The sequence below is a fragment of the Chlorocebus sabaeus genome, chromosome 24, assembly GCF_047675955.1.
Source record: "Chlorocebus sabaeus isolate Y175 chromosome 24, mChlSab1.0.hap1, whole genome shotgun sequence".
In the NCBI taxonomy this organism is placed as follows: Eukaryota; Metazoa; Chordata; class Mammalia; order Primates; family Cercopithecidae; genus Chlorocebus; species Chlorocebus sabaeus.
The window spans coordinates 7,600,046-7,614,440 of record NC_132927.1 but is presented as its reverse complement, the minus strand read 5'-3'; the positions used below and the strand labels follow the sequence as shown (position 1 = coordinate 7,614,440).

Below are 14,395 nucleotides of genomic sequence, written 5' to 3'. Positions count from 1 at the left end.
TATCCATTGACTGTATAAGCTGCAGGGAGTCCTAAATTAGTAGTAAGTTGGTTGGTTGTTTTAAAATACACTAGTCTTCCTCTTTAAAAAATTTATATGCCAACTCATAATACTTCCTGCTTTTTCAGAGGTGATTGGTAATAGATGTTTTCTCATATTAGATGCTCTCTGGCCTTTGTAATATGTAATCATACGTTATCCATAAATGTGAAATGTCTGGTTTTTCCTCTCTGTTGTTTATAACACTGCCTATTTCATGGACCCCTTTTTTTGGAAACAGGGTCTTGCTCTGTCACCTAGGCCAGAGTGCAGTGGTGAGATCATAGATCACTGCAGCCTCAAATGCCAGGGCTCAAGTGATCTTCTCATCTCAACCTCCCAAGTAGCTGAAACTACAGGCGCGTGCTTCCATTGCCTGGCTAATTATTTTTCTTGTGAAGATGGGGTCTCACTCTGTTGCCCAGGCTTGTCCTTTTTTTTTTCCCCAAAGAGACATGGTCTGTCTTTATTGCCCAGACTGCAGTGCAGTGGTGTGATCCTAGCTTACTCCTAGGCTGATCTTGAACTTCTGGCCTCAATTGGTCCTCCCAGCTTGGCCTTCTGAGTCTTTGGGATTACAGGCATGAGCCACTGTGCCCAGCCTCATAGACTTTTTTACTACAACATTTTAATAAATTTCACTCTTCGGTATGAGACTATTTTGACTACCTCTAACCACTATAGTATACTACCTCTTGGAAGACTATTATCAGCTACTGAGTTATAAAGGTAGTATGTAGGCCAGGCGCGGTGGCTCAAGCCTTTAATCCCAGCACTTTGGGAGGCCGAGACAGGCGGATCACGAGGTCAGGAGATCAAGACCATCCTGGCTAACATGGTGAAACCTGGTCTCTTCTAAAAAATACAAAAAACTAGCCAGGCACGGTGTCGGGCGCCTGTAGTCCCAGTTACTCGGGAGGCTGAGGCAGGAGAATGGCGTGAACCCGGGAGGCAGAGCTTGCAGTGAGCCAAGATCATGCCACTGCACTCCAGCCTGGGAGACAGAGTGAGGCTCCATCTCAAAAAAAAAAAGAAAAAAAAAGTAGTATGTAGCCTTTTTTTTTTTTTTGAGACTGAGTCTCACTCTGTCGCCCAGGCTAGAGTGCAATGGCATAATCTCAGCTCACTGCAACCTCCGCCTCCTGGGTTCAAGTGATTCTTCTGCCTCAGCCTCCCGAGTAGCTGTGACTACAGGCACGTGCCACCATGCCTGGTGAATTTTTTGCATTTTTAGTAGAGATGGGGTTCCAGTGTGCTAGCCAGGATGGTCTCGATCTCCTGACTTTGTGATCCACCCACCTTAGCCTCCCAAAGTGCTGGGATTACAGGCATGAGCCACCGCACCCGGCCGTATATAGCATTTTTAAGAGAGACTCCTGTAAGAAAACTTTTTTGGGTAATTATGGATTTAAAAGGATGGTTGCTCAAAACTAAAAGTAAATTCAAATTCTATACAGCTATACTTGAATAATCTTACATTGTTGTCACATGTGCTCTACAAAAAATTATGAGGTGGTTGTGTACTACCTCATATACCAGTATTTAACCTTGAAAACTTAATTTTTTATAGTTTCCTTTATGACAGTCCTATTATGTAGTCTACATGAATGAGAATTCTTTATCGTTTACATTTATTTTATGTAAGAATTAATTCAAGAGATTATTATTAGCTGCTATCATTTAGTAATTTATAAACTGATACGCTTTTTTTAAAAACTTGTTCTTCTATATGTAAATAGATTATTATGACATTAGCAGAGGATTTGCTGTGTTCTGCTGCTCAAAACAGTCGCCTTTCAGCTCAGCGCACACAAGCTGGATGGTTGCTGATTGCTGCTCTGATGACATTAGGTAACAGTCTGTACAAGGTTTACATACCTTGAAATACTTTGTGTTTTCTGAGTGAAAGGATTCTTGTATGTGATTTGATGAAACTAACTTTTAATACGTACTAGAATTTAAATAGCCACACAAACATTTTTCTTCTAGTAGTCACCTTAAAAAGCCTTTTACTTTCTTTATTGCTTAAAACCTTTTGAGACCTCTTTTGATTTTCTCTTCTGGACTAGATTGTAAGTCTCAAGTAGGACAAGCCGATTTACTAATCATCTTTCAGGCTTAACTCTGAACGACTGTGGCTTTTTCAAAAATCGTTGACCTCCATCTTCAGAAAAAAAAATTTCCACAATATAGGCAAAAGAACATATCCATAGCATGGGAATCCAGTTCTATAATTGTTTGAGGATTCATAACAGCCAATAAGGTTGGTACATTGAAGGGACTGAATTTCACTTAAATTATATTTATTAAAAAACAGTAGTTGTTTTACAGTCATGACTATATCCTGTAAATTTTTGAGACAGGGTCTCACTCTGTCACACGAGCTGGAGTGCAGTGGCATGATCATGGCTTACTGCAGCCTTGACCTCCTGGACCCAAGTGATCCTCCTACCCAAGCCTCCCAGGTAGCTGGGACCACAGGCGTGCAACATCATGCCTGGCTAACATTTAAATTTTTTTTGTAGAGATGGGGTCTCACTATGTTGCCCAGGCTGGTCTTGAACTCGTGGGCTCAAGCAGTCCTTCCGCCTTGGCCTCCCAAAGTGTTGGGATTATAAGCATGAGCCACTGAAAACTTTATTTATTTATGTATTTATTTATTTATTTATTGCCCAGTCTAATGAAACTTAATTTTATTACTTTATCACACCTATATTTTAAGTCTCTGTTGTCATACAAATTATAGCTCACATATAAAACAACTGGCTGAGGCAGGGCATGGTGGCTCATGCTTATAATCCTAGCACTTTGGGAGGCTGAGGTGGGTGGATCACTTGAGGTCAGGAGTTCAAGATCAGCCTGGCCAACAAGGTGAAACTGCATCTCTACTAAAATACAAAAATTAGCCGAGCGTGGTGGCGCATGCCTGTAGTCCCAGCTACTCGGCAAGCTGAGGCAAGAGAATTGCTTGAACCCAGGAGGTAGAGGTTGCAGTGAAGTGAGATTACACCACTGCACTCCAGCTTGGGTGACAGAGCAAGACTCCCTCTAAAAAACAAAACAAAACAAAAACAAATAAGTCGGGCGCAGTGACTCATGCCTGTAATCCTAGCACTTTGGGAGGCCTAGGCGGGCGGATCATCTGAGGTCAGGAGTTCGAGACCAGCCTGGCCAACATGGTGAAACTTTGCTTGTACTAAAAAAATACAAAAATTAGCCAGGTGCGGTGGCATGTGCCTGTAGTCCCAGCTACAGGGGAGACTGAGGCAGGAGAATTGCTTGAACCCAGTGAGCTGAGATCATGCCACTGCACTCCAGCCTGGGTGACAGAGCAAGACTCTGTCTCGAAAAATAAAAATAATAAATAATAATAAAATAAAGCAACTGGCTGGATTTGGCCAATAAATCATTTTGACACCTATAAAGTAATTTGACCTAAAGGAGCTTAAATGAGAATAAACAGTCATAAATGAAGAACTACTTTAAGTAGTGTTCTTAAGATGATTAAAGAGATTTATTGAACTAGATCAGGTTTAGCCTCAAGGAGCCAAATCTGGCCTGCCATCAATATTTGTTACACAGCCTGTGAGCTAAGAACAGTTTTTATATTTATTAATGGTTGGGAAAAAAATATATTTTGTGATACATGAGAATCATGTGAAAGTCATGTTTCAGCATTCATAGTTTTATTTGTGTACAACCACACTTGTTTGTGGATTGTCTATGACCTTTAGGTGTACAGTGGGAGAGTTAAGTAATTGCAACAGAAAGTATGTGGCTCTCAAAGCCTCTAATGTTTACTATCTGCCCCTTTACAGAAGGTATTTGTTAGCCCAAAGCATAGATCATCATTTCACAGTGTGCTGGGAATAATGTAGTCAAGCTTTTATTTGCTTATTGCTAGATGTTCATGCCTGCCGTATTGAACTTCCTGGTGAATTAAGGAGGAAATAAACTATCTAAGCGCATTTTGATAAACAAGAGCTTTTAAAACAAGGTAATTGTGTTGGAGGAAGACAACAAGGGGTCCTTTCTCCTGTACATCATATTTTACTGCATATTCATAATCAGCATACAAAAAGGGATTAAAAGTTTTAATTAAGGTTTTGTTTAATTACTCTTTTCTTGGGTTTTACTCATTTTTCTTTACTGTTCTTTCCCTTTATTATCGATTTTTATTCTTATTCATTTATTTATTTATTTGAGACAGGGTCTTACTCTGTCATCCAGGCTGGAGTGCAGTGGTACAATTGTGACTCACTGCAGCCTCGACCTCTGCAGGCTCAGGTGATCCACCTGCCTCAGCCTCTTGTGGGACTGTGTGCACCACCACGCCTGGCTAATTTTTTGTAAAGATGGGGTTTTGTCATGTTGCCCAGGTTGGTCTTAAACTCCTGGACTCAAGCAATCTGCCTGCCTTGACCTCCCAAAGTTCTGGGACTACAGGAGTGAGTCACTGCACCTGGGCTATTATCAATTTTTAGAATGCGTTAGTATCATAGCAACTTTCATGGGGGACCAGTGAGGTTTTTGTTTTTAGGTATCATTATGAGCTCATGGAATTTTATAGATTTATATGTTTTAATCACTTGCGATCATTATTCCTTTCCAACCTCAAATTGTCTCATCTTTGGTCGTTGGGAGTCTCTTCAAGATGGTTCATTTGTCCTTTTAACATGAACCTAGCATTCTTTGATAATGTGTTTTTGCATGCAAGATGTCCCAGGTTTTACATTGTACATTTTCTGCCTTAGGCTTGCCATCAGCCATTTCTCCAAGGAACCTTGATTCCTTTTGTGGGAAATGGAATTTTTTTTTTTTTAATTTTTTTAGGAGACAGGGTCTCACTGTGTTACCCAGACTGGAGTACAGTGGCACCATCATAGCTCACTGCAGCCTTGAATGCCAGGTTCATGCAGTCCTCCTGCCGCAGCCTCGTAACTAGCTAGGACTATAGGTTTGCACCTCTACACTCAGCTAATTTTTAAATTTTTTTGTAGAGAGGGGATCTTGCTGTTTCCCTGGCTGATCTTGAACTCCAGGGCTCAAGTGATCCTCCTGCCTTGCCATTCCAAAGTGCTTGGATTACAGGCATGGGCCGCGGTGCCCAGCTGGGAATGAGTTTTAGACAGCAGTCTTAGTGCTTTGTTAATTTTTGCTTTGCATTTTAAACATGTCTTCTCTGTTTTTATCATTCCCTTTATAATTTATAATTTTCTTCATTATTTCACTGTGAACTGATGTAAACACAAAACACATTCATTCCTTGAATGTGAACTACACACTTAAACCTTTTTTGATACACTTCCCAGTTTATCTGATGCCATATAAAAAAACTTGGATTTCCAGATTCCTCCATATCTTGTCTCTCTGTGGATGGCTCATAAAGTGTGCGTGTACGTGTGTTGTGTTTGCTCGATACATTATAATAATAAGTATTTATTTATTTAAAGAAAGGCTCTTGTTCTGTTACAGGGGCACAGTCAGACCATAACTTGCTGCAGCCTTGATCTCTTAGGCTCAAATGATCCTTCTGCCTCAGCCTCCCAAGTAGTTGGGACTACAGGCATGTGCTACCACTCCCAACTAACTTTTTACTTTTTTGTAGAGAGATTTTGGTATGTTGACCTGGCTGGTCTCAAATGCCTGGCCTCAAGCAATCCTTCAGCCTCAGTCTCTCAAAGTGCTGGGATTACAGTCATGAGCCACCTTGCCCAGCTCTAAGTGCTGTTCTGTGTATAAACTGATATACACCTCAGAAACTGTCCTTTGAATAAAATACTGTTACTCTCCCCATTTATGGATGAAGAAATTGAGGCACAAAAAGGTTAAATAACTCATCCAGGTTTACATAACTAATAAGTGGATGGAGCCAGGATATTAATCTAGGCAGTCTCCCTCCAAAGCCAAATGCAGTTCTGAGCTATGGGTTTGGAACAGAAGAAAGACATACAGTCAGCGGAATGTGGGAGTAAGAAGTAGAGAGTGCTTATTGAAGAAGTTTAAGGTAACTCCAGAAATTTAAAGAAGAGTACCTGGGGAGAAAAGCTATGGGTTTGGGTTTTTAAAAAATTGATAATGTTATTGCACGTTGTTTTGTATTATTACTGGGTTTGTGTCATGATTCCTTCAGTTCATAAATGTTGCTCTGAAATCTTTTTTTAACAAAAAATATTCTATTCAGACATTTTATGTCTGATTTTTGACCTGGAACAAGTTGCTATCAGAAGGTAGCATTATTCTGAAGATCAAGAATACAGTTGGCTCACATCTGTAATTCCAGCACTTTGGGAAGCTGAAGTGGGTGGATTGCTTGAGCCCAGGAGTTCAGACCTGCTTGGGCAACATGGCAAGACCCCATCTCTACAAAAAAATACAAAAATTAGCTGGGTGTGGTGGCACACACATGTAGTCCCAGCTACTCAGGAGGCTGAGGTGGAAGGATCACTTAAGCTCAGGGGGGTTGAGATTGAGATTGCAGTGAGCTGTGATCATGCCACTGCACTACTAAACTCCAACCTGGGGGACAGAGAAAGAACCTGTCTCAAAAAGCATGCTATGTTGTTTGTTACTATAATAATTGTACCTTGCATTTATGTGGTCCATTACAGCTTTTCAGAGTTCTTTAAAGTGCATTCTATCATTTGGACCTGACAAGCCCTTAAAGACAAGCATTACAGGGGGTTTTAGCTTTGTTTAATATGTAGATGAAACTGAGTCTCAAAGGCGACATAGCAATAGTGGAGGAGCTGACGCTAGAGCCCAGCCTATACCATTAGTTCCTTGTTTTTCCTCTCTGTACTCTGGCACCTTCAGATAATAATTCATTCAGTAATAATTTGGAACCTGAAGATAATTTGGAACCTGAAGAAGGGACAAAATATTGCAATAATGAATTAAAATGTTTAAGAGAGAAGTTCCTGCTTAATAATAGAGTTTTAAAGAGTGACAACCTTGGATTCTCTTTCAAGTGACAAGTTGAATAAATTACAGGTCCTGCAGTTGTTAGCCATCACCTTGCTCGAGTTCTGCTGTTGTGGAAGTGTGTCTTTCCAGCATCTCCTAAAGATCTAGAAACAGAAAAGAGCCGAGGAGATTCGTTTACATGGCAGGTAACCCTGGAAGGACGAGCTGGTGCACTGTGTGGTAGGTTGGATTTAGTCTTTTCTCTCCCTTTCCTTTGGCTTTTTACCCACCTTTTATCTTTAACATGTACTTGTATGTTTTATTTAACGCGAGGCAGGGGGATATGCCACTAATGATTTTTTTTTTTGTAACTGAACAAAAAAATTTTAACTGATTAATTGGTAATGATAAACTGGTGTATGATATAATAAACCAGATTTGAGAGTTCTTAAGATACATGTTTTATTAGGTGCAGTCCAGTTAAAAACTGTCAACATTGTTTTGTCTTAGGTAAGCATTCATTCCTCTTTTCAGAAATACTAAGGTTTGGTTTAATTACCGTTAAGAATGGTTTCCATTTAGCCTATACAGTTGACCCTTAAACAGCATAGAGGTTAAAGATGCCAGTGCCCCTCGAAGTCAAAACATCTGTGTCTAACTTTTAACTCCCCAAAAATGTATCTAATATCCTACTGTTGACCAGAAACCTTCCTGGTAACATAAATAGTCAGTTACCACCTTTTTTTTTTTTTTTTTTTTTTTTTTTTTTTGAGACAGGGTCTCACTGTTGCCCAGGCTAGAATGTTGTGGTGTGAACACAGCTCACTGCAGTCTTGGCCTGCAGGGCTAAAGTGATGCTCTCACCTCAGCCTCCCAAGTAGCTGAGACCACAGGTGTATGCCACCATGCCCAGCTAATTTTTAAACTTTTTGTAGAGAGGGAGTCTCACTATGCTGCCCAGGCTGGTCTTGAACCCCTGACCTCAAGCAATCCTCCCACCTCAGCCTCCCAAAGTGTTGGGATTACAGGCGTGAGTCACCACACCCAGCCCCACATATTTTTTATGTTGTATATATTATATACTGTATTCTTAGGGTAAGCTAGAGAAAAGAAAAATGTTATTAAGAAAATCATAGGGAAGAGAAAATATATTTACTATTCATTACACGGAAATAGATCATCATAAAGGTCTTCATCCTCATTGTGTTTATGTTGAGAAGGCAGAGGAGGGGTTGATCTACTTCTCTCAGTGGAGGCAGATGCAGAAGAGGTGGAGCAGGTGGAAGGGGAGGCAGGAGAGGTAGGCACACTCGGTGTGGCATCTGTTGAAAAAAATCCACGTATAAATAGACCTGGGAAGTTCACATTTGTGGTGTTCAAGGGTCACCTGTATATGAAAGTTGTACCTTCTACAATATATAGACTGTTAAAAGTAATGTTTTGGCTCGGCGCAGTGGCTCACACTTGTAATTTCAGCACTTGGGGAGGCTGAGGCGGGCGGATCACCTGAAGTCAGGAGTTTGAGACCAGCCAGGCCAACATGGTGCAACTCCGTCTCTACTAAAAATACAAAAAAATTAGCCGGATGTGGTGGCAGGTGCCTGTAATCCCAGCTACTCAGGAGGCTGAGACAGGAGAATCGTTTGAACCCGAGAGGCAGAGGTTGTAGTGAGCTGAGAATGTGCCATTGCACTCCAGCCTGGATGACAAGAGTAAAACTCTGTCTCAAAAATAAAATAAAATAATAATGTTTCACCATGAAGGGTGAGATCCCTGGAAAGATGTGGAAGCATTGGTTTTGGTTTTTATTCAAGGCATTTTTACTCTTAAAGACCACTTTTGAAATTGATCTTAGCCAGATTCAGGGGCTCACGACTAATCCCAGCATTTTTGGAGGCTGAGATGAGTGGATTGCTTGAGTTCAGGAGTTCAAGACCAGCTTGGACAACATGGTGACATCCTCTCTCTACAAAAAATGCAAAAACTAGCCAGACATGATGGAGCATGCCTGTAGGCTGGGGTGGGAGGATTACCTGAGCCTGGGAGGTGGAGGATTTGGTGAGTTGTGATTGCACCACTGCATTCCAGCCTGGGCAACGGTGAGATTCTGTCTCAAAGTGTCCAGGGGTGGGGGAGGTGGGGGCAAGAGGGAGGCAGGGAGGGAGAAAGAGAGAGAGAGAGAGAAAGAGAGAAGAATTGATCAGTCTGACTTTGTTTTTTGTTTTTGAGACGAAGTTTCGCTCTTGTTGCCCAGGCTGGAGTGCAATGGCGCGATCTTGGCTCACCACAACCCCTGCCTCCCGGGTTCAAGTGATTCTCCTGCCTCAGCCTCCTGAGTAGCTGGGATTACAGGCATGCACCACCATGCTCAACTAATTTTGTATTTTTAGTAGGGACGGGTTTCTTCATGTTGGTCAGGCTGGTCTCAAACTCCGGACCTCAGGTGATCTGCTCTCCTCAGCCTCCCAGAGTGCTAGGATTATAGGTGTGAGTCACTGCACCTGGCCCAGTCTGACTTAAAAATACTCATCTTATTCTACGTACATCTTATTCTATGTACAAAAGTAATCCATTATAGAAAGTTATTTATTTTGGGCTGGACGCCGTGTCTCACTCGTATAATCCCAGCGCTTTGGGAGACCCAGGCAGACAGATGAGTCACTTGAGGCCAGGAGTTCGAGACCAAGCCTGGCCAACATGGTGAAACCCCGTCGCTTCTAAAAATACAAAAACTAGCCGGGAGTGGTAGCACACACTATTTGTTTCAGATAACATCTGTAAAAACCTAACATGCTGACCTTGAAAGTCAATGTGATTCCACGGAATTAGCTGTAGAGCTGGAAAACTTGAGAGTCTAAGCTGATTTTTTTTTTTTTTTTTTTTTTGCTTCTAAGCTTGAGGGCTGAGTAAAAGTAAAACCTTAGGACAGCAGCATTTTGTGAATACGGTTATTGCTTCATCTTAGTAATCCTGGAGAGTTTTTTTTTTTTTAAGTATGATTAGGAGTAGAAGGCACTATATACCTTTTTATACTACAGTTTCAAGAATTTTTTTATTTTAGCAAATTGCTTTATTACTCTAACAAGAATGCTAATGTTATACCATAATCAAATGTGCCTTTCATGGTTGATTACAGTATGCCCAAGTAAAAGTCTGTTTTCCTTTTCAGCTATCAAGAGCTTTGTTTCCCACTGTGGTGATCTCCTTACTGAGGAAGTAATTCAGCGTCTTCTTCCACCACTTCCTTGTGCTGTGGATTTGCTAACTCAGTAAGGATCGACTATTTAGATTTGATAAAATTTTCTAAGAGGAATTAGTTGCCCTCTGATTATGTAATATTCCTTAAGTACATTAATAAGGCAAATTTCTATAGTTGATGAATGATTTTATAGAGGAAGGCAATCAGTTAGTTATATGATTTTTTTTAGGCTAAGGTCTTGAAAGAAAATTACATATTAAAGGGGAAGGAAATTTTGGGGGGAATAATCTACCTTACAGGCAGATTTAACAAGAAAATAACTATTAAGACTCTTAACCTTTTCAGGTATGCATTTTATTGGTTTGTTAGAGTATTCAGTGTTCATGAGAACCAGATGCTTCTGTTTCAATTTTTTGTTTATATTTTTCATAAGTTTGAGTTATACATGTATGATTAAAACGTATAGAGAAAAGCCAATATATAATGTGAGCACTTGTAATTTCCAAATTAATAAAACATGTGAAAGTTCTTTGAAAAAAGCATCTAATGATTAACACTTTATATGTACAGAAAAATACGTTTAAGATATGGCTTATAAGGTATAATAATAAAATGTGCACTTGTGAATCCAACACACCCTGAGCAGAGGTTTGCAAATGTTTCTTCTGAAGGGCCAGATAGTAAATATTTTAGTATATACAGACTATGAAGTCTGTATTGCAGCTACTCAACTCTGTCATTGCAGCTCAAAAGCAGTCATAGATAATAGGTGAATGAATGAATGAATGTGGCTATGTTCCAATAAAACTTTATTTACAAAAACAGGCAGTGGGTCATAATTTGGCTACCACTGGACTAGAGCATTAATGATACTATTGAAGGTGTCTCTGTGCCCCTCTCCAGCACCATTCTTTCTGCCTTCCTTTAGAAGCAACCACTAATCTGAATATTATAGTTGTCATTTCCTTGTCTTTTAAAAAAATGTATCACGTATTTTTGTTTCTTAAAATAGCACATTGTTTAGGTTTGCTTGGTTTTGATCAGGCAAAAATTACTGTCCTGTTTCTGGGACTTGCTTTTGTTATTCAACATTATGTTTCTAAGTTTTACCTTTGTTTAAGTTCATTCATTTTGGTTACTGTATAATATTTAATTGTGTGAATATACAACAACATATTGATTCTCTTGTCCATGGACTTCTGAGTTGTTTCTAGTTTTCTGCTTTTAAAGCTAATGTATTTTTATGTTCAACTTCAGAAAATAATACCAAATTATTTTTCAGTGTTCTTCTGTATTTCTACCAATAGTGTAAGTATCCTTTGACCACGTTTTCACCAACACTTTCTCAGATATCAATTCTACCCCATCTAATAGGTATAAAATGATATCAATTGTATATCGGTTTCCTGACGGTTTAAGTATAATTTTATGTGTTTGTTTTTTCTCAGTATTTCCCCTCTCCATCCTATGAAATGCCTATTCATTCATATCTTTAACCTATCTTTCTTTTAGGTTGTCTTTTTGTTATTAATTTATAAGAAATTCTTCCTTTTTTTTTTTTTTGAGACGGAGTCTCGCTGTGTCGCCCAGGCTGGAGTGCAGTGGCCGGATCTCAGCTCACTGCAAGCTCTTCCTTCCGGGTTTACACCATTCTCCTGCCTCAGCCTCCCGAGTAGCTGGGACTACAGGCGCCCGCCACCTCGCCCGGCTAGTTTTTTGTATTTTTTTTTTTTTAGTAGAGACGGGGTTTCACCGTGTTAGCCAGGATGGTCTCGATCTCCTGACCTCATGATCCGCCCGTCTAGGCCTCCCAAAGTGCTGGGATTACAGGCTTGAGCCACTGCGCCTGGCCTCTTCCTTTTTTTTTTTTTTTTTGAGATGGAGTCTGGCTCTGTCACCCAGGCTGGAGTGCAATGGCGTGATCTCGGGTCACAGCAACCTCCGCCTCCCAGGTCCCCGTTCAAACGATTCTTCTGCCTCAGCTTCCTCAGTAGCTGGAATTACAGGCACACACCATCATGCCCAGCTAATTTTGGTATTTTTAGTGGAGACGGGATTTCACCATGTTGACCAGGCTGGTCTCAAACTCCTGACCTCAGGTGATAAACCCACCTCGGCCTCCCAAAGTTCTGGGATTACAGGCATGAGCCACTGCGTCCGGCCGTTTTGGGGATTTTTTTGAGACAGAGTTTTGCTCTTTTGCCCAGGCTGGAGTACATTGGTGTGATCTCCACTCACTGCAATCTCCACCTCCTGGTTTCACATTATTCTCCTGCCTCAGTCTCCCTAGTAACTGGGATTATAGGCATGCATGACTACGCCTGGCTAATTTTTGTATTTTTACTAGAGACAGGATTTTGCCACGTTGGCCAGGCTGGTTTCGAACTTCTGGCCTCAAATGATCTGCCCACCTCAGCCTCCCAAAGTGCTGGGATTACAAGCATGAGCCACCATGCTCAGCCTTTTTTATTGTTGTTGAGACAGGGTCTTGCTCTGTCACCCAGGCTGGAGTGCAGTGGTGTGATCATGGTTCACTGCAGCCCCAAGCTCCCAGGCTTAAGTGATCCTCCCACCTAAGCCTCCCAAGTAACTGGAACTACAGGTGTGCACCACCACACCCAGCTAATTTTTTACTTTTTTTGTAGACACAGGGCCTCACTATGTTGCCTAGAGTGGTCTCAAATTCCCAGGCTCAAGCGATCTTCCCGCCTCGACCTCCCAAAGTGCTTAGATTATCTTGTGAGTCACCATGCCTGGCCTACATATTTCTGAGACTATTCTTTAGCTATTCATTAAAATGTTAAAAATGTCTTCTAGTTTTTTTATTAATATGCGTTTATTATTTAAATGTCAAATGTATCAGTCTTTTACTCTTTGGTTAGTACTTTTTTTCTTCTTGTTTAAAAATTCTTCCTGGCTGGGGGCAGTGGCTCATGCCTGTAATCCTAGTGCTTTGGGAGGCCGAGGTGAGAGGATTGCTTGAGACCAGGGGTTTGAGACCAGCCTGAGCAACATAGCGAGGTCTCATCTCTACCAAAATAAATAAATAAAGCCAGACGTAGTGGTGCTCACTAGTAGCCCTAGCTACACAGGAGGCTGAGGTGAGAATGGTTGCTTGAGCACTGCAATTCAAGGCTGTAGTCTTGATTGCGCCACTTCTCTCCATCCTGGATGACAGAGCGAGACCCCAGTTCAAAAAAAAAAAAAAAAAAAAAAGTCTTCCTTACTGCAAAGTTGTATTTTCTTATATTTCTCTCTGAAGTGTTTGAAGGTTTGTCTTTCATATTTAAGTCATCTGGAACTGATTTTTCTATTTGTAGTGAGCTTGGGATCTGTCTTAGTTCATTTGTGCTGTTATGCTGCTATCACAAAATACCTGAGGCTGGATAATTTATTAAAAAACAGACACTAGGTCAGGAGATCGAGACCATCCTGGCTAACACAGTGAAACCCCGTCTCTACTAAAAATACAAAAAATTAGCCGGGCGCGGTGGCGGGCACCTGTAGTCCCAGCTACTCAGGAGGCTGAGGCAGGAGAATGGCGTGAACCCGGGAGGCGGAGCTTGCAGTGAGCCGAGATCGCGCCACTGCACTCCAGCCTGGGCGACAGAGCGAGACTCCGTCTCAAAAAAAACAAAAAACAAAAAAACCAGACACTTATTTCTAACAGTTCTGGAGGCAGGAGTCCAAGATAAGACACCAGCAGATTTGGTGTCTGGTGAGAACCAGCTGTTTGCCTCCAAGATGGCACCTTGTTGCTACATTCTCTAGAGGGGAGGAACTCTGTGCCTTCTTCATCTGGCAAAGGGATAGAAGGGCAAAAAAAAGGGCCAAACTCCCTCCATGAAGCCCTTTAATAATGACTTTAATCCATTTGTGAGGGCTTTGCCTTCATGACCTGAACACCTACCAAAAGGCCCTACCTCCCAACAGTACTGCATTGGGGATTAAGTTTCGAATACATGAATTTTGGAGGACACATTCAGACCATAGCAGGATTCAATTTCATTTTCTTTTTAAATGTGGATAACAAACTGTCCCGTACTTTACTAAAAAAATCCATACTTCCTTCAATGATTGCCATTCAGTTCTGTCATGTATTATATTCTCATTTATGCATGATCTATGCCTGTGGTCTCTATTGGTGTGTTTATTTATATGCCAACATGTTATCTTTATAATACATTTTGTATGTTAGATTAAGCCTTTTGACTTTATTCCTCTTTAGACATATTTTGGCCCTTCATGCAC

General features: G+C 41.0%; 1 protein-coding gene across 5 annotated transcripts in view; it reads left to right on the top strand.

Moving 5' to 3' along the window:
* The window catches only part of HEATR5A (HEAT repeat containing 5A), a 156,146-nt gene that overhangs the window by 69,354 nt on the left and 72,397 nt on the right, over nt 1-14,395 (top strand). For all 5 annotated transcript variants that reach the window (XM_073010895.1, XM_073010893.1, XM_073010892.1 and 2 more), the window contains 3 exons: nt 1,779-1,890; nt 7,033-7,185; nt 10,115-10,214. In XM_073010895.1, coding sequence (XP_072866996.1) covers nt 1,779-1,890; nt 7,033-7,185; nt 10,115-10,214 — 365 coding nt within the window. The remainder of the gene's footprint in view (nt 1-1,778; nt 1,891-7,032; nt 7,186-10,114; nt 10,215-14,395) is intronic.